The sequence below is a fragment of the Temnothorax nylanderi genome, unplaced genomic scaffold (assembly GCF_030848795.1).
Source record: "Temnothorax nylanderi isolate EJ_2023f unplaced genomic scaffold, tnyl_v1.0 TNYL_tig0186_pilon, whole genome shotgun sequence".
NCBI lineage: Eukaryota > Metazoa > Arthropoda > Insecta > Hymenoptera > Formicidae > Temnothorax > Temnothorax nylanderi.
Genome location: NW_027249248.1, coordinates 185717 through 209838, shown reverse-complemented (window position 1 = coordinate 209838; position 24122 = coordinate 185717). Strand labels below are relative to the sequence as shown.

At 35.2% G+C, this 24122-nt stretch overlaps 2 protein-coding genes across 7 annotated transcripts in view; one reads left to right on the top strand and one right to left on the bottom strand.

Annotated features, from left to right (window-relative positions):
* The first annotated feature begins 114 nt into the window (after positions 1 to 114).
* LOC139778510 (U4/U6.U5 tri-snRNP-associated protein 1) lies at positions 115 to 5572 on the top strand. Of its 2 annotated transcripts, XM_071716459.1 has the most exons (11): positions 116 to 556; positions 736 to 1187; positions 1393 to 1521; positions 1649 to 2068; positions 2226 to 2373; positions 2593 to 2867; positions 2945 to 3032; positions 3176 to 3374; positions 4578 to 4764; positions 4890 to 5044; positions 5190 to 5572. In XM_071716459.1, the coding sequence occupies exons 1-11, from the start codon at positions 394 to 396 to the stop codon at positions 5215 to 5217; spliced, it is 2244 nt and encodes a 747-aa protein (XP_071572560.1). In that variant the 5' UTR covers positions 116 to 393; the 3' UTR covers positions 5218 to 5572. The 2 variants fall into 2 exon arrangements, 1 of the variants encoding a protein (XP_071572560.1); XR_011719584.1 differs by lacking the exons at positions 4890 to 5044; positions 5190 to 5572 and adding an exon at positions 3535 to 3659 and having other exon boundaries at positions 115 to 556; positions 4578 to 4763.
* A 278-nt stretch (positions 5573 to 5850) lies between these two features.
* Plx (PTB_TBC1D1_like and TBC domain-containing protein plx) overlaps positions 5851 to 24122 on the bottom strand; it is a 32862-nt gene continuing 14590 nt past the window's right edge. For 2 of the 5 annotated variants that reach the window (XM_071716457.1, XM_071716458.1), the window contains exons 2-15: positions 12681 to 12833; positions 12276 to 12464; positions 11719 to 12027; positions 11283 to 11481; positions 11060 to 11176; positions 10760 to 10985; positions 10338 to 10658; positions 9980 to 10260; positions 9715 to 9876; positions 9293 to 9609; positions 8898 to 9150; positions 8686 to 8804; positions 8318 to 8542; positions 5851 to 7973 (exon numbers count right to left, since the gene is read on the bottom strand). In XM_071716457.1, the coding sequence (XP_071572558.1) occupies positions 7071 to 7973; positions 8318 to 8542; positions 8686 to 8804; positions 8898 to 9150; positions 9293 to 9609; positions 9715 to 9876; positions 9980 to 10260; positions 10338 to 10658; positions 10760 to 10985; positions 11060 to 11176; positions 11283 to 11481; positions 11719 to 12027; positions 12276 to 12464; positions 12681 to 12809 (3750 nt within the window). In that variant the 5' untranslated portion in view covers positions 12810 to 12833 and the 3' untranslated portion in view covers positions 5851 to 7070. Of the gene's footprint in view, positions 7974 to 8317; positions 8543 to 8685; positions 8805 to 8897; positions 9151 to 9292; positions 9610 to 9714; positions 9877 to 9979; positions 10261 to 10337; positions 10659 to 10759; positions 10986 to 11059; positions 11177 to 11282; positions 11482 to 11718; positions 12028 to 12275; positions 12465 to 12680; positions 12834 to 22516; positions 23031 to 23426; positions 23640 to 24122 lie in introns of those variants that run through there. The other 3 variants (XM_071716454.1, XM_071716455.1, XM_071716456.1) reach the window with 3 other exon arrangements.

Here is a 24122-nt window from a genome sequence, read left to right as displayed (position 1 = left end):
AAGTATGTATGTATGTACATACGAATCCTCTGTTCCGCTATTTCTTTCTTCATGGAGATGCAGCTTTAATTCGATTCGCGCAATCGCACGCGTGCGCAAAAACACGCACGCATAATTTAATGGTGGATATACGTGGATAGTGAATATACGTATAATTCTAGGTGGAAACAAGTAGAATTGACTAATTGACACAGCTTGTGGCTTGTGCCGTTTGTGGTTTGCTGTCATTTGCTGTCGTCGATTGTGTGAGTAATTGGATCCTGATATTGTCGGATATTGTCGACGATTCGGCTAGTGAGTGGTGAGAGCGATACGTAGCATCGCCACGAGCTATTACGAAGTTGTAACCGTGAAGTAGATTCCACGGCGACGTTAAATCGGGAACGCGCTGATATGGGCTCCAATAAACGTCACAAAACTGAAAAGACTCGCGATGCCAAGAAGAAGCGTCATCGTAGCCGTTCCAGAAGCTTCACGCCCGACCGCGAGAAGTCCGAGAAGCACAGGCACCACAAGAAACACCGGAGGAAAGAGCGCAAGGACTACGATAGCGATGGTAAGAGAATCCGGCGGTATTCTTCATTTGTATTACGAGAGAGTGGATATATGTATTACAGGAGATTATATATAATAAGAAGAATTATGTCTATATATAGTTGTATATAATTGTAGGAGACAAAAATTATATTTATACACAATTGTAGGAGAATAAGATTTTCTCTCTTTTATTTCTAGTTGAGATTGTTAACGCTCCGCCACCACCAAAAATATCAAAGTCATCGCACCCATCAACACCTCCGCCACCTGAGATCTCTAAACAGCGCAGTCCATCTCCCATTAAGGGTGGAGCGTCGCAAGCCTCGTTATCCATTGAAGAAACCAACAAGCTCCGTGCAAAGTTAGGGTTAAAACCGTTGGAAGTGGATAACAACACATCCAAGGATGACCCGAGCAAAATCAAAGATGATCTGGGCGAGTTTTATCATAAACCTGCGCCAAACAACAGCGATAAAATGAAGGTGCAGAAGTTGAGAGAAAAGATAGGAACTCAGAAGGAAAAGAGACAAATTGAAGCAAATTTGTCGAAACTGAAAAGTTTAGGTGAATGCGATTCCGACGACGACACTCGCGCATGGATCAACAAATCTAGACAGCTACAGGAAGAGAAAAAGAAAGCAGAAATGAGAGTAATGTCTTGATATAACTCTTAGCATCTTTGTTTATAAACTTATAAAGTATTACGTTTGAAGTTGCAATAGCATATTCTTGCAATTTTATATATATATATATATATATACATTTCACAATAATTTCATATATTGCAATATCTTATTAAAGTTAGTTCACATATTTTGCTATAGATTTGTTAAAAGTATTTTATTTTAATTTAAGGCAAAAATGCTGGATCAATTGGATGAAGAATTTGGAATTGGTAATTTGGTCAAAGAGGAAATGCATACTGCCCGCAATACAGCATATACGGCAAAAGATTTAAAAGGTCTTAAAGTCGAGCACAATATTGTAAGTGTAATAACATGTGATATTAATTGTTATATAAGCTCTCTCAGGGCTTGTATGTAACACATATAAATAAATGTTCTTCATTTTTTCGAATTGTAATAAATTCTAAACGGGAAATATTTTGCAGGAAACATTTGAGGAAGGCAAAAGTATAATCCTAACGTTGAAAGATCAAGAAGTATTAAATGAGAGTGGTGATTTACTTGTAAACGTGAATATGATTGACAATGAACGTTACAAGCGTAGTGTTTTAAATAAGCTTAAGAAACCTACGTACGATCCATACGACGATGAAAATTTCGACGAATATGGATTCCCTAAGAATAAGATTTTAGAAAAGTACGACGAGGAAATCGATGGTCAAAAAAAAGACAACTTTGTGTTGGGTACTAATCATGCGGTAGAATTTAAACGACGTCAGATAGAGACGGTGAAGCAACGCTTAGCGAATAAAAAGCTAGAAACGCTACAAATGGCAGAACCGAAATTAGCGAGCGAATATTATAATGAAGAGGAACTTGCAAAATTTAAGAAACCAAAGAAAAAGGTAGAGTATTGCTTTCTAACGTACTTAGGTATTCAGTAGATTAATGTTCTTTAAATACAGTTGTCTGATGCAGTTATATATTTAATATATTTTGTATTCATAATTTATTTTTAAAATAATGGTCTCTGCAATTGTATAAAATATAATGTGACTGTAGATTCGGAAAATTAGAACGAAAAAGAAACTGAAGGCTGACGATTTAGTTCCTGTGGACAATGATTATCTTAGGGATCTTGGAAGCAGAAGAAGAAAGAAACCTGAAGATTTGAAGGATAACGATACCTTAGATGTCGACGATTTAGAAGGTAATTGAAAGATATTTATATAATTTTGTAAAAATTAGGAACAAGTAAACCTTTGATTAGACATCTATAAATTGTAAGTATAACACAATTTGTAGCAAAACGCATTTTTTACTCAATTATTATCTATATATAGAATATATCTATATATAGAAATTATATATATGATTTATGTTCTTAATGAATATTCTTTATTCGATTTATCAAAATTCTTGTGAGCAGCTCCCGCAGAAGATCTTACTGGGATAAAACTTGAAGAAGACGAGAAAGAATTAGAGTTGCAATTAGCTTTAAAAAAAACTCAGCGTTTGAAGGAGGGCCATATAAGTGGCATCCAAAAAACTGTTGAAACAATAAAGCAAGAAATTCTTAACTCCGAGGAAAATCAATCTGGAAATATCGTTCTTAATTCTACCGCAGAATTTTGTAGAACCTTGGGTGATATACCCACTTATGGACTCGCTGGAAATAGAGAGGAAAATGGGCAAGAACTCATGGTATACTAAACAAAACGTATTACTGGCTATATGTGTTAGAATAACATTGCATTTATAACATAATATAAATGTTGTAGGATTTTGAAATGGACGGAATTAAAGATGAGCCACCTGTAAACGAAGAGGAGGACGATGGTCGTGGTGCTTGGAACGCAGTACATCTAGGTATTTCACATATTGGTGTAGATTAACTTTATATAAAAGCTGATATATTAATGCATTCCTACAGCTCATAAATTCGCTCTTGTAATAGAGACACTTTATGACAATAACGTTTTCTTTCCTAAATGTTTATTCTATGTAAATAGATGAGAACACCTCGGAACCGGTTGTAATGGAGGCGGCAATTCTAGACGCCGAGCCGTCACTCGGTCACGGGGTAGGTGGTGCTTTAAAGTTAGCTATGAGTAAAGGTTACTTGCAGAAAGAGGACAGCAATCGCCCTTCGGCGTCGCGATTCGCACATCTGCAAGCTCAGAACTACTCGATAGAGGACAAAACATACGGGTAAGTGAGCTATATATTACTGCGATTCGATGTACGATGATCTCTTACGTGTTTCTACTATGTGTCGCGCGGAGGAAACACGTAAGAAATGGTTCTTATGTCGAATGCGCTCCCACAAGTATTGTGTTAGACAAGCCTCTAGTGAATTTCAAACTGTCAGTTAACAGTTTTAAATAGAGCCCGGAAAACGGTGCTCGGAACGGGTGATCCGCTACCACACTACGAGAGTTTACCGCTTAATCGGAGGTGAACACAAGGCCCGAGAAGAGAGTAGGATTTGTTAAGGTATGTTTATGTTATGCGATTCCGTTGCTGTGAATCGTCCTAAGATTCTAGACGAGTCGTGGAGTCTCCGCTCGCGGGAAGAATCAAGTGTCGGATGTTAGATTGCGGAATAAGCCAATGTCAAGATAGAGGTTCAAGAAAGATTTGCTTCTCTCGTCTCTGTACAATATGGCTATAATCATTTTCTATGAAAGGCTTGCATGTGTTTAATACAAATCAACATAATGGATAATTTTACGTGGCCATACAGTCTATGCTCGTCTTAAATATTGAAATGTTTAATATTTTGGAGCGCACTTGAATTGTAGATAAATATAAAAATAATGAAAACAGAAAAGAAAATATATATATATCTTTGCATGAATTTTAATATTTGTTTTCATGTCAATATATGGGCGGTATTCATAATCGGTTCTTATTTCAAGAGCGTCTTAAATAATGTCTTAAGATGCTAATACAGCTCTGTGATTGGTTCATAACATCTCAAGATCGTACTTAAGACAGTCTTAAATATAAGAACCGACTATGAACGGCCCATAACGTAGAATACAATTTGCTTATATTGAAAAATGCATTAAATTATATGATAGTTAAACACAGAATTTAAATAATATACCTTAAAATTATTTTAATTTAATCGCATAATGTAATGTATCTTGAAGATTCACGAACATTATAAGACTTTATAAAAACTTGTTTATACTGGTAGTGGACACAAGTTTCAGGACACCGTATTTCAAGGGCTTTAATTTTTTTTATTCTTCTGTAATACCGAAACCTAATTATATAAGACACAGTAACAGTCGTATTTATCTAGCTGATACCTTTGATGAAAACTGACTTAAATTTTATAGATAAAGAGCTCACAATTGGAGATATGTATTTCATTTGCTCGTTCATGTATCATTTTTGTTTTAGGGATGACGACAAGTTCGGCAGAAGAGATCGCTTTAACGGACCTACGTCCGATTTTAAAGAAAAGGATGGTTTCAAACCAAACGTTAAGCTTGAATATATTGATGACGATGGACACGTCTTGTGCGCTAAGGAAGCTTTCCGATATCTGTCGCATAAATTCCATGGGAAAGGTCCAGGAAAAAATAAGGTTTTTATATCAGATTATATTGACTAAAATATTGCATATATACGAATACTTACTTGATGGCAATATTCGTTGTTATTTTAATCAAAATTAATATTCGAAGTTGTAATAATTCTCCAATATTTTAGGTGGAGAAAAGAATGAAGAAAGCTGAACAAGAAGTTTTAATGAAACGAATGTCTTCAACAGACACACCATTAGGTACATTAAATTTATTGCAAGCGAAACAAAAGGAAACACAATCACCATATATAGTGCTTAGTGGCAGTAAACAGATGCAAACGTAAGAATACGCAATTTATTTAAAAATAAATTAAGAATTTCCTAATCATCAGTATTTTAAATATACCTACAATTTTCTTTTTTATTATAGTCATATTTATTATAGAAATAACAATTCTAATGCAACAATAAATTTTTTTTTGCAGGACCAGTATAGCTAAAACAAAACATTAATTGTATATAATCTTATGTATAATATATTATACATATATATGGATTGTACATATGTATATGTAGCATACATATGTATAATCTTACATGTGTATAATGTAGCATCTGGAAATAAAAGTTGAACTCTTAATTCAATGTGAAGATTATAAACTAGAAATAGAAAGAAAATTACGTATTTTTCTCAATTAATGACTCACGAACATATAATAATAAATACTCAGTAAATTTATGATTCAAATTCAACCAGTTCGGCGCCTGTAAAGCTTATTTGACTCTGTAATGTATCATTGAAAAAGTAACAGTGAGAGTAATAATTTTATAGATATTACTTTATACAATAAAGCATACTTCACAAATACATGAATATATTTCTTGATTAAATCACATGTTCCATAACATAGTTTTTAATTATTCACGTTATATATTACATTGATATGTAAAAAATAAATATAGGAACGAAAAACACCCAAGAAAGAATCTAAATAATAGAAGAAAAAATGATAATAAATACAATATTATTTTATCTCACGAATATAGATGTAAAGTGAGTTATTCCATTACTTTTTTAAAATATGCATCATATATTTAATAAAATTTATTGTTACTTATTTAAAAAAATTAAAATACTTGTTAAAATTATTATTAATTTATTTTTATTGAATATTTTCAATATTTTTATCTATCATCACAATAAGATTAGCAAGTCAACAAAACATCAATGGAAATCTTAAATATTTCTTAGTTTGCAATACGAAATACAAAATATGATCTATACTATACTATCTATGATAACAAACAATTACATATAGAATATCTTTATTTTCGTCATAAGATATGATTATATACTTGCATTATTTCGTTATAAATAGTATGTCACTACAGTTATATATGTATAATCACACTAACTGATAAAATATTACAGAGACCTGAATACTACAAAATATAATTTTATCATCTTTACGTATACCTCTATTTCACATTAATGTCTGTCAAAACGTCAATTTTGGTTATTTTTTATAAAGATTGAGTGATCTATACTATTCTCTAATTTACAACGCTCTAGTTTGATATGGATGTTAAATATCGCTAATGCTACTGTCGCAAGTATCAACGATGGTAAAACTTTACTATAAAGAACAGAGAGTATATATATATATATATATATATATATATGTATATATATGTTAACTATCCCTGATATCACAAGGCTTGTTTTGTGCAAAAATAGTAATACTTAAGTTCTTTGAATCTTACAGTGCATATATAGTAGCCTATACATTAATGGGTTTATCAATGTTTTTTCAACGATACAACTGCATCTACACATGTATATATATATATATATGTACGTAGTACATTATCTATCTATATACATACGTATTTATCTCTAAGAGTAACTAAAATCGTTTTTATCTTACTATAAAATATATTTTAACACAGAGAAAGTTTGGCACTTCCTTTGGCAATCTGAAACTGGTTGCACATGTCTCTTTAATACCTTATTTTCATATCTGTTTTCTGAAACAATAGATTTTCAATCGATTATATAATGCACGCGAGATTTTCAAATATAATGTTCAATATTGTTTCAGTAGAATATTTCGCTTTCATAAATTGTAATGTATTGCCAAACGTCAGATCTGAATAAGAATCGAAAAGAATTATTTATCTCTCTCGCACATATAAATTAGCTAGTTTTGAAACTTGCCTGTTCAAAAACGCGGAAATGAATAATCAAATATAAAGATGCAATCTTTAATTTAAGCTTCTCATCACCAGTATCGTTTTAAATATATATTTTTAATGAAAATTCTCTTCGATAAGATGCTCTTTGAAGACGTATTTGAAAGTAACTGTTATCTGTTTAGAGAATCGGAGTTTTGTTCAGGCTTCTGTTTGCTACTATCTTCCTGACAACTCTGACTAGATTTCACGGGTTTGATAGACTTTAGTTTCGTGGTTCCGCTAAACCGGAAATTCACATCGCTACAAGTATCGAGTGGATGTATGGTTCCTGTCAAATTTGTTAACGAATCATTACTTGTAACTTCGAGTTTGCTAGTGGGAACCTTTCTTACAGAGCCTAATTCATACGCCGACTTCGACGATTTCAACTTGAGTTTTAGTGGTAACGATATCGATTTCTCCAAATTGGTAGCTGGAACTTTTAAATTACTCTCGCTCTGTGGAAGCGGATTGTTTGCCAGATTCATAGTATCCGTAATTTGAATATCGATGTTGACTGTTTTAGGATCATTCTCATCGTTGTTGCCTCTTACCGCTTGTTCGGAATACTCGTTTCTAAGAGCCGCTAATTGCGCGCGTTGCCTCTGTATGTGATTGTGCGAGTTCGAAAAAAACGAAGAGACTTTCTCTAATTTTGTTGCTAAATTGGGTTGGCTCAGAGTCGACTTCAAAGGAAACGGTGTGTCCATGCTGTTATTCCTCAGAAGATTTTGAGATTCTCTTCCAGTCGAATTACTTTTTATCATTCCGTGCTTGTTGTCCTCAATGACTTTTAAAGGATATGATTTGGTGCCAGCATTACGTCGTTTCTCGACCATACTCAGCTGTGCGATTATCCTGCGAACTTCACCAGGGACTTCGATATCGGCACGTGTATCCGCTAATTGCTGAATAAACGCGCCTAATGTAGCCACCGTTACTTCAAGGCTGCGATTCTGAGATTCAAGTTTGTGGATAGTCGCTTGTTGCATTGAACGCGCCGTTTCGAGCCTGTGCAAGTTGCTCATAGTAATCTGTAATGCAATTCCAGTATTATAGCGATAATAACAGAGAAGAGAGAAGTAAAAAAGGCAACAGAATAATATCATATAAAAATGAGGTGAATTTATTGTAAAATTTAGATTAAGGGTAGGAAATTATATCTAAAATTAATTTTATGAGATTTGCCTTCATAATTCATGATCCATAATTTCTCATATATTTAACTACAATTATTCTGTATTTTACATGGCATTTTAATATCGACAATATATCTATTAATTGCTAAATGAATATGTGATTATCATTGTTTCAAAATTGCGATTCTAAAATTCATGTACCAAGAATCTCGATATTTGATAAATGTTTCCCGAATTACCTCAAGTTGTTCGCTAAGCTGCGCAACTTCTTGCGTGAGTTGTTTATTCCTTAATTTAAATCTCTCCAAATTCTCCATTTGTGGCTTCACTGATAACATTTCCTCTTGAAGCACTTGGTATTCTACTCTGTATTCGTTCAATTGCTTTGTGATTTCCAAGTCGGGATAAAATACACGTTTCATTATGCGATCTAAGCTTTGTTTGTCTATTGCTGGCACACGTGTCTGGAATCAAGAATAGAAATATAATACCGATGATATTTATACAAATTCACTATTCCATTTTTTATTTCTTCCAAGTTTCTGTCATTGCTTTCATTTTTTATTTCTTATAATTGATATTAAGGATTAGAATATCATAACTTTACCTTGAGATACTCCATAATTTCTTCAAAACTATCGCAACATAATAATTGATCTTGATGGTCTTCTAATAATGCGACCGATACACGGAAGAGGACTTCAGAGCTTTCCAGAAAAAGCAAATCTAAAAAAGTAAAATCAATTACATCACAACATCTTTATAAACCGAATATATATTATTGTGTGTGTGTGTGTTAAATGCAAGAATGTATCTTACCAAAAACTCTGGTTACAAAACCTAAAGGAAATTGGCTGGAAAACAGCGTCAATAACCACGGAGCGGCATATAAAGTAGGTGAAACTTCATGTTTGTCGAAATGATTGTAAATAGCTGGCAAGCGATCGTGTAACAGCCTAGAGAGTTGATATAAGTGTAATTGCAATGCTGCCATATCTGGTAAGTACAATTTTCTAAGTCCTCGGCGAAACATTAGATGCCGTAATAAGAAAAAGGCTTGATCCTCCGCCATCTAATAAGAAAATTAAGAAATAATATTTTATATAAAAAAAACTGATTATTGTAGAACAGAATGCAAAATTGTAAAATGATTGAATAAATTCTTAGATAAATTATTGGAGAGTAATGTGTGTAAAACTTAAAATTACACTCACATGCAATAGAAGTACTCCAGCGACAAAACTGAGGCCCTGACAATAACCGACTTCGTGATCTAGCAAGGAGTAGGCCTTCAATAAATTGAAGAGTGCTAATTGACCAGGTCCCAAGGGTGAACTAAAATACGGGTGACTTGGGAAAGTTCTTCCCAAATCGATAAGGATAGCATGCTGTTGAGATGTGAGTTGCTTCAGGAGAAGTTCATAGGGTGTGTTATAATTTGGAAACTCTTGAGTGTCTATAGGCGGTTGCTTCAAGCAGAACTGTTCGGCTAGAAACTGCCAAACCTCACCTCTTTTTCCCTTCGGTACACCTATATTCAAAAGAATTTATTTTATATATAGAGAGATTAAACGAAATATCAAATTTTAGAAATATACATAATGCTTGATTGAGATGTATTTTAATTTCTCGTTACCTTGCTTAATAGCGTGTAAAAGCATTTGATTATCACATTTAGTAGAGACTCGCGATTCTTTGCTAACAAGAAGATCCCAAACTTCCATTACTTCACGCGCACAGCTACTAAGCTCGTCGTATTCGAGTTTGATCCTTTTTACCGTTGCCTCCTCTTGACGTTCTGACATTTTATTAGGAAATTTAGACAACATGAATACATATGAAATATAAAAAAAAATTAAACATATTTTCAGATACAGGAGTGTTGCGTTCTCTAAGCTTACCTCGAAGCTTTGCATTTTCTTTTTCCATTCTTATAAGTATTAGCTGTTGATTGATCGCTTTCTTCCACAAATCTCGCAATTCTTGTTTCGATCTACGTTTAACGGATATTTCCGGATTTTTGAGAATATTGATTTTTTCAATTTCTGTAGCGTTATGATCTTTATTCGGCGTCACAACTCTGTTTAGTATCGTTTGCCGCCACGAACTATTAGGTTGTATCGTGTTATTTCCATCAATCTCCGTGGGGGACGTTTTTGGTGAATTACCAACTTTTAAAAAGCTGTGAGAAATATAACAAACGAGTAAAAAATAAATGATAAAAATATTAACAAAAAATTCCAATAAAATTATACTAACATGTCCATCATGGAACTCTTTGGTCCGTTATTTACAACTATTTGCTGTTCAGGCGAAACACGCAATGATCTCGGTCTACTGAAGTCCGGCGAAATGTCCAATATAGACGACTGTCGCGAATTATCTGGACTCTGACTTCCATTCTTTTGTATTCCCGTATTCAAGTGATTCGTATCTCTCAATTGCGGGCCTAAGCCAAAATCGTCACGCGAACCTTTTCTCTTCATGAGATTGTCAAAACTATTTGTAAGAGAGCGTTTTGCTTTCATAAATATCGTGCTACCAACGCCGACGCTTAGATATTGATTGAGAAATTCACTCCTGCAATGTAAAACATTATGTCAGAATGTTTTATTCGCAAAATATATTTTGATACTAACAGGAGATTTGTACTTATAGATATCTAGTTTATACCACATTACCTATTTTCAGCCGTATCATGTACATGTCTAGCTTGTTTTGACTCGCAATGAGCACGCAATAGTCGCATTAAGAATTGATTTTGCTCTCGTAGACTCGAGGAGCTTGCACCAACGTTACCCGCAGCCTCGGCGCCTTTATACTTGCTCACAACGATCTCCTGCTCGTCTTCCGGCAATAATTCCATACGGGAAAAGATAATACTTTGCACTCTTCTATCATTTTGTCCTAAAAATGATATGTACGTATAAAATTGAGTGAAAAAATACACACTATTCTTAAATACAATATAAAATCTTTACCTTCAATTTCTTGGCATAATTTATTATACCAGTACATAGGACAGTGATCGCAAGAAAATACAGAATACTTCTCCTTTCTCACAACGTCGCAAGTCGTAAGAAATGCTTGACTAATCGCTGCAAAGAAAAATAAAAATTATTATTAGCATAACAAATTTATAATTCTAATAAGAATAATAGTGCATGAGTCTTACTGTGTCATAGATAAACTAAAAAATCTTGCCTGCAACAAGGTCATCCGCGACTGATCCGGACTGGCATTTGAAGACATACCCGATAAAGTATTCTGATTCTTTGCAAATAAATCCAAGGTGCTCAGGGTTTTTCATGCCTTGCGCGCAACTGGCTATATCTTTTAATTGTTTGTGCAAAAGAACCTGCTTTCTATCAGGGCTAATCAATCTCAGATCAAATCGCCCAACCTAGGAAATATAAAATTTATGTATTATAAATAAGTCTAGAAATTAAATGTGTTCTTTCTCTTCTTCTTTTTGTTATTATATCAATACAATTTATTTATGTTAAATAAACTTTTTTATTTATGTTCAATTATTAATGTAGTATATATGACTTTATATTAATAACGATCGTAGAATAATTAATATCAATACAAACAAAATGCAATTAATACAAAAAAAAAATATTTTTATATTTCGCACCTGAAAAACCATAGTGCGATTGTGATCATCGTTTCCTTTAAGAACAGAATCTCTTCTGCCGTTTAAAACACTGCCAGTGGACGCTGCGCGATTTCGCATGATTTCAGGTACAGTGATCTTAGTATTAGCGGAAGATTCGGACGTCCGATTCTCATCACGACCATCGTTTTCTGCGGGGTTGGCGGTTGTTCTTGGAAAAGTCTCCACGGACCCGCTTAAAACTGGCGGTATTCCAAGCGGATTCACGCTTGGAATTAAACTGTTTCCCGACACGTTCTCGATACTGCCTGATTCACTGGCGGTAGATTCCTGAAAATGTAACGGTAAATTTCCTCTTCTACTTGGTGAAAATCCAATCATTTGTTTGCTTGTGACAACTATGTGACTCTAAAGACAAGTACAAGAAATATTTTTCACAGCATTGTCCGTCATAAAGAGAGACTGGTGAATGCTAAAATCTAAATTTTTTATTATTATAGTTAGGTATATCACTCCTGATTCAACATATCACGAATGTTTAAAACGGAATTACTCGATAGGTGAGAAAGCATTCTTACCGTACTATTTCTCCTATTAATGGAAGACATCATAGCTTGACGTTTTAGCCGTTGGCAATCTGCCAGAAGATTGCTCGTTGACGATCTTGATTTTTCGAGTCCATGAACGCGAAACTTTATCAGGGCGTCGTCAATGAACGATTCCGGTACTTTCGGATGCGATACTTTGATCTTGCCGATATAGAATACCTGAAATCCAAGTGTAAGAAAATGTCAAGATATCATTAATTCTCAAGTTTTAAGTGATTAAAACATGAGTGAAGATAGATAATAGCCAAATCTTCTTCTTAATTCAGCTTCAAGTAAACCTCCGGAATGTCGTTTTATGTGTTGAAATTCCATATAATGAAATCGACTTTTCCTAGATAATTATACTATTGCAAGACATAAAAAAGGGATAATTACTTCGAAGAATTGCGAAGAACTCGGAGATATATCGGCACCTATAGATGTCAAGCTAGCCGCGTTGCTTTGCGACCGCTGGGGCAAGTCCTTATCTCTCTCCATTCGTTGGGCTGCCGAATGTTCCTTCATGTCTTTTAAGGACCCTTTACAACTCTGCAAAAGAAACAAACATCACGGCGTTATAATTAATCGTACCGACGCGACACGTTTGTCGTCAAAAAATTGCGTCTATTTGAGAAAGAGAAAGAGAAAGAGAGAGAGAGAGAGAGAGAGAGAGAGAGAGAGAGAGAGAGAGAAAGAGAGAGAGAGAGAGAGAGAGAGAGAGAGAGAGAGAGAGAGAGAGAGAGAGAGAGGAGAGAGAGAGAGAGAGAGAGAGAGAGAGAGAGAGAGAGAGAGAGAGAGAGAGAGAGAGAGAGAGAGAGAGAGAGAGAGAGAGAGAGAGAGAGAGAGAGAGAGAGAGAGAGAGAGAGAGAGAGAGAGAGAGAGAGAGAGAGAGAGAGAGAGAGAGAGAGAGAGAGAGGAGAGAGAGAGAGAGAGAGAGGAGAGAGAGAGAGGAGAGAGAGAGGAGAGAGAGAGAGAGAGAGAGAGAGAGAGAGAGAGAGAGAGAGAGAGAGAGGAGGAGAGAGAGAGAGAGAGAGAGAGAGAGAGAGAGAGAGAGAGAGAGAGAGAGAGAGAGAGAGAGAGAGAGAGAGAGAGAGAGAGAGAGAGAGAGAGAGAGAAAGGGGAAAGCAATTTACTATTGTCAGAATATTGTTGCAAGAAAAAAATACTTAGAAAAAAGGAACAAAAAGTACAAACAACTGATTTTGTTTCAACTGAGATTAATTAATAACTGAATTTGTTCTTTTTTAAATGATACGTATCACATTAAAGGTATAATCCTTTTAGTTTTATTCACTTATTCACTTTTTTCGTTATTTTATTTATATAAGAACGACTTGGAGTAATAAAACGTTCGTTATCTTTTTAGTGACTTTTACTCTTACAATTTTTACTATGTTGCGCTATAAGGAAATGCAAATTCGCAAAAATTAATTATCTGTAACTTTCTCCGTGTGAGAGAATATTTTCGCCCGAGAAGAAAGTCCGAATTTAGAAATATTCCGAGATACAAAACGTTACGACGGGACCATTGATATACTAAACTAACTAAACGGATTTCGCAAGGAAACGTGCATCAAACGTGGCTGATGGCCGTGGACAGAAATAACTTATTTCAGCAGCACTCGTGGACTGCATGGCTCTCATCCTCCGTCTTTGTTTCGAAAGAGCTCTCTCTCTCTCCTTCTAATTTCTTCCCACGTTCCACATCTGCTGCACATCGTCTTTGTGACTTCGCTGGACTTCGCCCGAAAAGATACTTTAATTTAGCTCTAGAATGCACAATAACAAAGATTCGGCGCGTGGATCAAAAGAAAATTATAATAAGTTACAACGAAAGAGAGAGAAAGAAGAAGAAGAGAGACGTAATAAAAATAAAAGTAAATTGAGATTTCGGGAGATCTAATTTAGATACCGTAAAAAAAAGCGATTAATTTAGGGATTGTTCAAAAGAGAAAAATTAACCGGAAGTATAATCAATATGACGAAGAAGATAAATGTCGCAGAATTAAAAAAAAATCTTTATGCGTTCAGTAGCATTATATATATAAAATACATTTATTTTGTCCTTTTTTTAGTTCGCAGCAATTTTTATATAAATGTTTTCATGACTTTTTATTTAAGGAACCTTTGTTGAACGAGTCTTTTCCTCGACATACATCAGTTGATTTCCGTTGAGTCCGTTTGATTTTTTTCACACTGGACGTTATTATTCATATTCTTGATGTGGGATTGAGAGCGACATAATTTTCCTAATGAGGTTCTTTAAGGCCGATAGCACGCGAATGAAAATTACAGAGGACAGGACAATGCGGCGATATTATACTTATTATATGACAATAAAGTAAACGTCGCGTCGTAAACACTTGGTTTTTATAATAATAATCACAATCTCTGATGACGTGGAGGGTCTGCATAACGAATGATGATCCTCCTGCGAGTGCGATTATTCATTTAAAAAGCTATTCTATCGCGTGTATATTTGAACAGATACCGGGAAAATTTGCCTGTTTAAGTGACACAGAAAGAAGACAATTAATAGAGGGGCTTCTCGTATCCAATTAAGGCACGTGCTTTGTTATGTTCTCTCTTGTGCTTCCGCGAAGTTGTGCAATATTATTGGTATCCGATGGAAGCGGCCCTTCGTAGAGTTTATTTAACTTCTCATTATGCTCGACGTCACACGTACATCATTAGGGATTTTCCGATTAATATAGATAACGTTAATATGATCTCTTGTGCCATGGCCACCTTGTGACAAAGGTTCATTCCAATCGGAGGGGTGGCCTTTTCGGAACAACCCCCAACGTGAAATAATTAATCGATCGAGACGAGGAGAAAGCAAAAATAAAAATAGATGTGAACATATAATTATAGTTTTACGATATAATTTATAGACATTTGATCAATGTTCGGATATTATATTATATATTGTATTGTTTATTGAAATGACGTTTTGCCAATACCCACATACATTTCGCAAAACTAGAATTGTGATTTTAATTTTAGAAGGATAAAAAAAAGGGGGGCATTCGGTTTTCCCCCAATCTAAAAGCCGCGCACATATTTTTCTCAATAAAAGCAATTCGCCGGGCGATAAAAATAGACGTTTGAACTATTTCTCCCGATGCTATTTTCTTCTGGCACTTGGCACTTTGCGTGCGTTGAGGCTAATACATTCGACTTTGTCTCTCGATCCCAATTGATCGAATTAATTTTGTTGGCATACGTCATCCGATGATCGACGAATCGATGCCATGAGCGTGATGGCAATTAGATTCACGTGCGAGAGCAAAAGTTAATGCGTGCGTGAAGCCGAGTTTCGTTTCAATTGAGACGATATCGCGAGGATATACTTGGCCGTTCGTTTACGGATATATTTCTGCTCAAGGACGAGCGTGATGCAAATTGTGCGAAATTGTGAGAATAAAAAATTTATTTGTTGTTTCTTTCCCATTCGCATGACTCCACTCTCAATCAAATATCAGGAGAGTTGATAACAAAGAAGCTCTATTTCAATATCCAATTGCACAAAAAAAAATCTTTAATTTAGTAAATGGAGTCACAGTTGTATGCAAACTAATATTTACTAAAATGCAGAACATTTTTTTCTCAGTGTGCAATATATAAAATAATGTACTAACAATACGCTTTGATTCTGTTTAATTTCTTCCAAGGATTATCGAATAAGTCCTTAATTAGTTGCTGTATAGTTGTATTAATCGACGTTATTAAGGCGGGATTGACAGACTAGGTATTATCTTATTTTCAATTGCTCTGCATCTATCTTTAACCCTTCGTGGTCACTAGGGGTTAGCATGACCCCATAAATTTTTCAAAGCAGAATTACACTAACGATATTACACTTACTTTGTGATTTTTTTTCAATATGTTAATATTAAATAATTAACAAAATTAATATTGCGGCAAGTTTTACAACATTTCAAGAAGGTTCAGTAATTTTTTCAAATCAAAATAATAAAAACTTTAAATACGGCAGCCGATTAAAGTCGCTAGGGTCGTTTTGACCCCGGTGTGACCATTATGAAACTGTAGATGAGTATGACCACGTTAAGGAAAAAAGTTTTAAAATAATTTTGACAATTTTGTTGATATAATTTGGGTCAAAGGACTAAACTTGACTTAAAATATCTCCAGAATTTCATGTTATTACGATTTAAGCTCTTAGTAGCTGGAGTTAATAAATCCTACCTTAATAATCGTACTACATATTTTGCACTTTAGTAATGCCGGTTCAAGTATTTATGTGTTGTGAAGTAACTTAATAACAATTAGCATAATTCTCTAAGAATCTAAATATTTACATGTTAAACATATACACAAATTTTAATGTCAATGTTAATGTTGCCAGTAATTAAAAGATATTTTTCCGCTTTTACTATATAGAAGGATTAATGTGACGTTTTCACATACAACGAAAAGAAGATTATGTCTACTCGCATTTTACAATACGCATAAAAAATTACAAAGGTGCGTCAAGGTTGTTGCATAAAAAGCAGCTAGAAAAGATACGAGTGCAATAAATTAAACGATATTAAGCCAATATAAAGAAGATAATTTGAAACAGCGTGTACTTTTCGTTTCGACTGCATCAACCTTGTTGAAGACATCATTAACATGCGTATGTTTAATCAAGTAGAAACGATTACGTAAATTATTGAGTATCATAATAATGTATCATGATAACTGTGTCCCTTTCAATCGACATTTGCCACGCAATTAAATAGTCCCCGAAAATATAGAGTTTAATGCTGCGTTGGTCAGCGACAATAAATAATTATCGAATCTGTATCTATCTAGCTTTTTGCTAGATTTCGATTTAGCATAAATTTCCGAGAATATTACGCAAGCGTGACTCCACATGCAAAATTGCATCGCACAGAGCAGCGCAGGAAAAAAAGTATCTGCGAGAACGTGTAATTACGCTGTACGCTTTAAGAGCGTTACGCGATTCGCATTTTATCGTCGCGGCCGACTACTAGTTAGTATACCGCGAACAACGCTTTTTGCACCTGAAGAGTTCGTACGCTACACTGACAGTCATTATGTATAGCAGAAGGGTCGGAAATGCGAAGAGCTAATTTATTCCTCGCGCGAATCTCCCTCAACCACATGTCGAGACGCAAGGAAAGAATCATTATTGTCTTTCTTTCTCCCACGAGCGACCTCGCGCTGTATGATGCCTCATTAGCAGTCGCGCTGAAAGCACGATGATTATGTAAATGCACACACATGAGAAGCATAACGATGCATCGATTACTAATAATTAGTGGTAATGGAATAACTGTGTCACTTTCGATCGACATTTGTCACGCAATCATCAAAATGGGGTCCTCGAAAATAGAATTTAATGTTGCGTTGGTCAGCGACAATTAATTTATCGGGAACATTACATAGCGTCACCTTGGTCGAAAAGCCTTGACGATTATTAAAGTCGGAACTTCGTTCTTTTGTCTCTTGCAAAATAATTAGTAATACAAGATACTAGATGTAATCGAGATATCTGGATATATACTCGAGTGTTGGCAGTATTAGACAGAACATCTTGAGTTTTAGAGAAAATAACGCTCCGTATATGATTATGCAGGCAATTTGTCCTGATCCGTTCATAAATGGCTGAACTTTCACCTGCGAGCTGGGTTAAGTTTATTTAAGCGCTATGAATATTATCGGTAACAATATAATATCTTATAATAGTTTCACGTAATGAAATCTGTTCGTGTAATATTGGATGAATTTTATGTAAAGGAGGGGGTCCAAAAATGGCCGTTTTGTGCCCCGCTGGGAAACCTGTGAAACATTTTTTTCCACCTTATTTAAGGTTGAAATAAGAAGGAAATAATAGTCATTTACCCAGGAAACCACGGGAAATATTTTAAAATCTATAATAATGTGTTTAAAACGTCTGTTAAAGTACACTGAGAGAAATGCTGAAGAAAGTTTTGTTGAAACAACCAAAATTTTGTTACTGTAACAAAATTTTGGTTAATTTTGGTTGTTTCAACAAAACATTTTTGTTACTGTAACAAAATTTGGTAGTTTCAACAAAACATTTCTCTCAGTGTAACTGTGTTTGAGCGGTTTAATAAAAGGTGAAACGTTTTAAAACAAGCACTACATTTCCATTTAATGAATTTTGCATCATGAAATTGTATATAAATGCCGTACATATAACACAATTGCTCATATACGCTTATCATATGTAAATACATTTATAAAACGGGAACTTTGAATTTCATGTTTCAAAAGACACGAGGAATATGGATTACCAGCACTTTGAAATTAATGTCGAATCACAAAACAGTCTCCTAATTAAAGTACGACTTCGTTCTAGGCACTCTTCTAGTATTAAGTATTTTTCTTACGTTCTTATAGACAACTAAGAGTGGTATAGACGCAATTATTGGTCACACATGTGGCTGCAAAGTAGGAAAACGAGTTGTCGGTTGCTGCTCTCACGTCGCAACAATTCTATGGTACTTTGGGTTTGCTGTACATCAACCAACAATACATTTACCTGCAGATTATTTAAATAATTATTTTGAAGATGATTATGATGGTTCATCTGAATCAGATTCTGAACATTAAATCTCGTAATCTTTCAAATATATCTGAATATTTTTCATAAATGGTTGACGTAGTTAGTAAAGAAACAGAACAAAAATAAAAAGATGTGACTGCATATATGTGTATATACAGAAAGTATAAAAATATATATATATGTATGTAATAAAAAATATGTATTTAAATGTAATAAAAATATTATATACAATTTCATGATGCAAAATTCATTAAATGGAAATGTAGTGCTTGTTTTAAAACGTTTCACCTTTTATTAAACCGCTCAAACACAGTTACTTTAACAGACGTTTTAAACACATTATTATAGATTTTAAAATATTTCCCGTGGTTTCCTGGGTAAATGACTATTATTTCCTTCTTATTTCAACCTTAAATAAGGTGGAAAAAAATGTTTCACAGGTTTCCCAGCGGGGCACAAAACGGCCATTTTTGGACCCCCTCCTTATTCACATTTACATTCACATTCACATTTGATATTTGAACTTGCTTTTATGTAAATCGATGGAAACTTTTAAAGAGTTAACATAACACCGTTATGTATATATGTACAGAAGACAAAGAAGTTAATTTGTTTGCACTTCTAAACTGTCAGTAGAGAGTTTATACATATATAACTATTCACCCATAAAATTTCAGCTCCATTTATTAAAGCGATATAACTTATACATAATAATTATAATTAAATTTAACGTGATTGGATCTGAAAGTTTAGTTAAATTAATTCTGCATAAATCTCGGCATAAATCAACGAGTATTAATATTACGTAAAGCTTATTTCCGTCGTAAGAAGTGGAGCAATAAATATTCGAATGGACTTCGAAATTTTATTGGGACGATGGTAGTTTATTGAGATGCGAAACGGTGCGAAGTAAATATGCGCTGAGAAAAAACGTATCTACCAGTATTTTTCTCGATGCATATATAGATATAAGATAATCGAATTTCCTAGAAATTTTTCCGTGTAACGTACGGTCGATATATCGTTGTACGTGACCGGCAGTGGCAGAGAAGTACGCGGAGCGATCTCGGAAAAAAAAACCTGTCGGTTACCATCGCCCACTGTCATCTGCATATGCAGTAAACACGAGGTTGACGAAACGAGGAGAAAAAAAAATATTAGTCTGTAGAGTGCAGTGTTTCTCAACGTTCTTTCAATTCGTAATCTTCTTTCAGTCTTACGTTCCATCTTTCTTCTGCTCTTTCTTATTTTTCTTCATCATCTTTTCCATCCCTATCTTCCCTCACGGATGCAAACAAAAACCGACACTGATCACGATAGAAGATCGGACGATCTATTTAGAAATTTTATACGTTCCATTAAATGTTTATTATGTACAATATTAATAGATTGCATTTCTAGGAGGCCATTAGCTCATGCCGAGAACTATTGCCGATAAATAAACGCTTCGATCAATCAATTATCGGATTATTTTACCGTCAGATCGTCCGGTTCACAGTTATTACCGCGTTCCTAAGTAGCGTCCACGAGGATCGCCACTTAAAAATTCTCATCACGAATGCGATTACGATAGATGATGCAGCTTCAGTTGCTCCCAATAATTTATACATGCAGAGTTAATGCGGGTTTTTAGACTAACAAGGTAGCAATTATCGAGTGCAGCGGTCATCGAATGTTTGCTCGTTACACGTGCAAGCGTATCGACGAGCATCGCGAGGGGGCATGATCGTATAAAGGCTCTGTATTACAATTAAGCCCGATGTAAACCGCGTTGAGAGGATTCATTGCCAAGTTATAGGCAGAACTCTGCAGAACTCTCGCATGCAGTGTGCTCCACTGCTCCATATGCGACGCGCTTGCGTATGCGAACTCGCTGCCAATTTTCGTGATTACGTGTCTACGTAAAATTATCCTCATCCCTCAGTGTTACTGGAACTTTGGCGAGAATTAGTGGGACTTCGACCCAGACTTTGGCCAGACCTTCCGGGAATTCCGTCTATGAATAAAATAAGCGTCAGAACGGGAAGCTTGAAAATTTGTATAATGCGCATTTTCCCTGTTAAATCTCGCGGCGAACGAGTATGCAAACGCATCGAGGAATCCGGCAATTCGGACAGGAATGTCGACGGTAGAAGCTTTCATGCTTCTTACGAGGGAATCGGAACACGGTCAGTCAACGGTTGCTGGCAGGCCGACTTGGGATTTCACGTCGCTTGTCCGGCGATGTAAATTTAGATCGCTGTACGCTCGGTTTCACAAAAATACGCCTTTCCGCTCTAGCGGAAGGAAGGAAAAATAGATACGGGATATATAATAATTTAGAAACGAGAGAGCATAATCTAGAGTAATTTTTCGAATGGTATTATAGGGATCCTGAAATGTTATCATATATTATTAAAGCAAATCTTGACGCTTTTCTTGCGAATTTCTAGGTGGAAGTTTGCAAAACTTATCGCTAAAACGAAGAAGAAAAAAAAGAGAAAGATGTAGTATGCACGTTTCTGCACTGAGAGAAAGGTTTTGTTACTATGTGACCAACCAACATTTTTTGCTGCGAGAGCTAATTAATTTTGCAATAATAGCAAAACTTTTGTTGCCATAGCAAAGTTTTGCTGAACTTTGCTATTGCAACAAAAGATTTTGTTATTATTGCAAAATTAATTCGTTTTTGCAGCAAAAAAATGTTGGTTGTTCACATAGTAACAAAACCTTTCTCTCAGTGTGACGTTTCCATCAGTGACGTGTTATCTGCACAATCTTTTGATTTTCAATTGCAGTGAGTAATGCAAAGTGAACTTCGAGAAAAGCAGATAAGCTTTAATTCAGTGTCACTTGCGATTACCGATCTTTGGCAACGATAAAGCGGTGAAGTGTGCGATAATGATGGCTGGCAGATTCCGTGATAAGAAATCTAGGTGATGAATACACAATGAAGAAAATTAATAACGCCGTCATTCGCCATGACGTATCGAAGCGACACGTTCCACTCGGTAGCACCGGGTTAGCTTTAATTAACCCTTTGCCGCGCGTGTCATCAGCAATTACAGCGAAATTTCTCGGCATCCTGGACGAAGGATGTAAGTAAACAAGATTTTCCAAGTAATAGTTTATCTACATTTATGTTCATTCAATTTCAGAAAAATTATAAAAATTCTGAAAGTGTAAAAGAAATCGTCGTTTCAGGATTAATCTAAAACAATACTTAAATTAAAACGATACGGAAGAGAAGTTTCAACAGAAAAAATTGTCCAAATTCTCTTAACATTGCCAATTGATATTATCAAATATTGCCTCACTCGTTTGATAAAGTCTGATAATGATAAACAGATAAAAAGACAAAGAAAAAAAACGCGGAAGCGTTTATACTTCATCTACGTCCAACTTCAGAGAGACACGAGTAGAAAATAAAATTACGTAAATGACTTTAGCGGTCATGTATGACCGAATGATTCGCCGAAGCATGCAGTTTCACTAAAACTATCAATGAGAAGTGAACAGACACGCTACATCATTACCTATCACAGATGTATTTATGTAATTACGCAATTTACGTAACTCCGAAGTATGTACAGAGGATCGTATCAAATGCGATTTGAACGCGAGCTTCGAAAAAAAAAAGAGATTGTGGCTGAATTCGCGACTGTACCAGTCGCTAAATAAAGTGCACACGTACTTGCGCATTCGGCGAAGCATGATCTTCCGATACCCTGACCAAGGGCTCCTTAGCGACTTTGCTGCCGTCGCTGTAAGACCTGTAGGGACTGGAGGCTGATATCGGTACCGTTATCATCTTGACTTCTGATCCTTCGCGCAATAAACTTCTTCTATAGCGTTATTCTACCGGTCTCATGCGGAATAAATTTGCACAACTTATTACACTCGGTTATCTGATGCCTGTTTGTTCTACAAGTAAAGTAACACGATCTTCAGCTGGTCGTCGAAGTGTCATTGACCGAGATCGGAAACAAATCGTTTCATTTTTTTTAACTAATAATTTTATCCCATTAAGGCTAATGAATATATACGATTGTGGTCGCGCTAAATCTTTCCGTTAAAAATTTTCCTTCGCGGGCCCAATGTCAATTGCTTTTGATAATTGAGAGTATTTTTCCAGGAGCGAAGCAGCGTGGCGAAAAATATCGTAAAGAATACAAGTAGAAGAGCTCTCGTGAAACGTGCTAATCGATCTGTGCGAAAATATGTAAATGTACAGTTGTGAAAGTAATCTTAACGAAAACCTAGACGAGAACTTTCAAAATTTTATACCAAATTACCACCGTGGTTTTTTCAATACGAGTATCAATACTTTACATGCCTTTTTTAGAAGTAGATTTTTATATAAATGCGTGCAATAGAATCGAACTGAAAGGCAAAATAACGATTTGCAATTATTTTTAGCTTGTAAATATTTAATATAATCAAATCGTATATAATAATGCCAATCTCAAATATTTGTGCTAAAAAATTGGAATCTCCAGTTGGAGACACGGCGAAGGGAGCCTATCACAAATTACTAAAAAAAAAAAGAAAAAATGCCAGTCTCAAGACTTCTCATCGTCAAAATTTATCCGAGTCAAACCTACGGTAAAATATTAACTACACATCACTGTTATATTTTTTCAGCGTCGGTGCAACGCAGTTATATTTCGCGTGAGTTTCTTCGCGATTTCAGAGACGATCTTGTTTTCCCGCGGCACTTTGCAAAACGTGTTTTCGCAGTTCGCGTCGCTCGTCGTCTTCGCTGACGGCCGAGCAAACATAGACTGACGTATTGGAGCACGGCGACGCCATCCACGGGACGAATGAACCACTCGACTGGTGGTTGCGCGCTGTCAGGTAATGCACGGTCCCTGTTTAGCACATCCAATATTCCTCAAATGTGAAAACAGTGGCGCAGTTACGGCCCGGCGTTAGAAGGGGTTGGTAATCATGATTTTTCGGAGCGGGTACTTGCCTTCCAGGCGAGATATTTCCACACGAATGGCATATATTTTACTTTAACCCTCGGGGGGGATCCAAATTATTTCGTGTAAATGAAGATTAAGTATATTCTGTCCTCTACTTCATTTAATGAATTTAATATCAAAGGATTTTTATATATTATTTAAAGGGAAATATAGCGTGCTAATTTACAATCGATTTGAATGCTTGATGAACTGCATGTGCGAAAGAGCGTTAATCTGCAAAGCATTATATTCTAAAAACAAAGGGTACCCCACAGTAAGATAGGCAAAATGCCACTGTCAATGAAACGGAAAAATGACTTTGGATTTGCATAA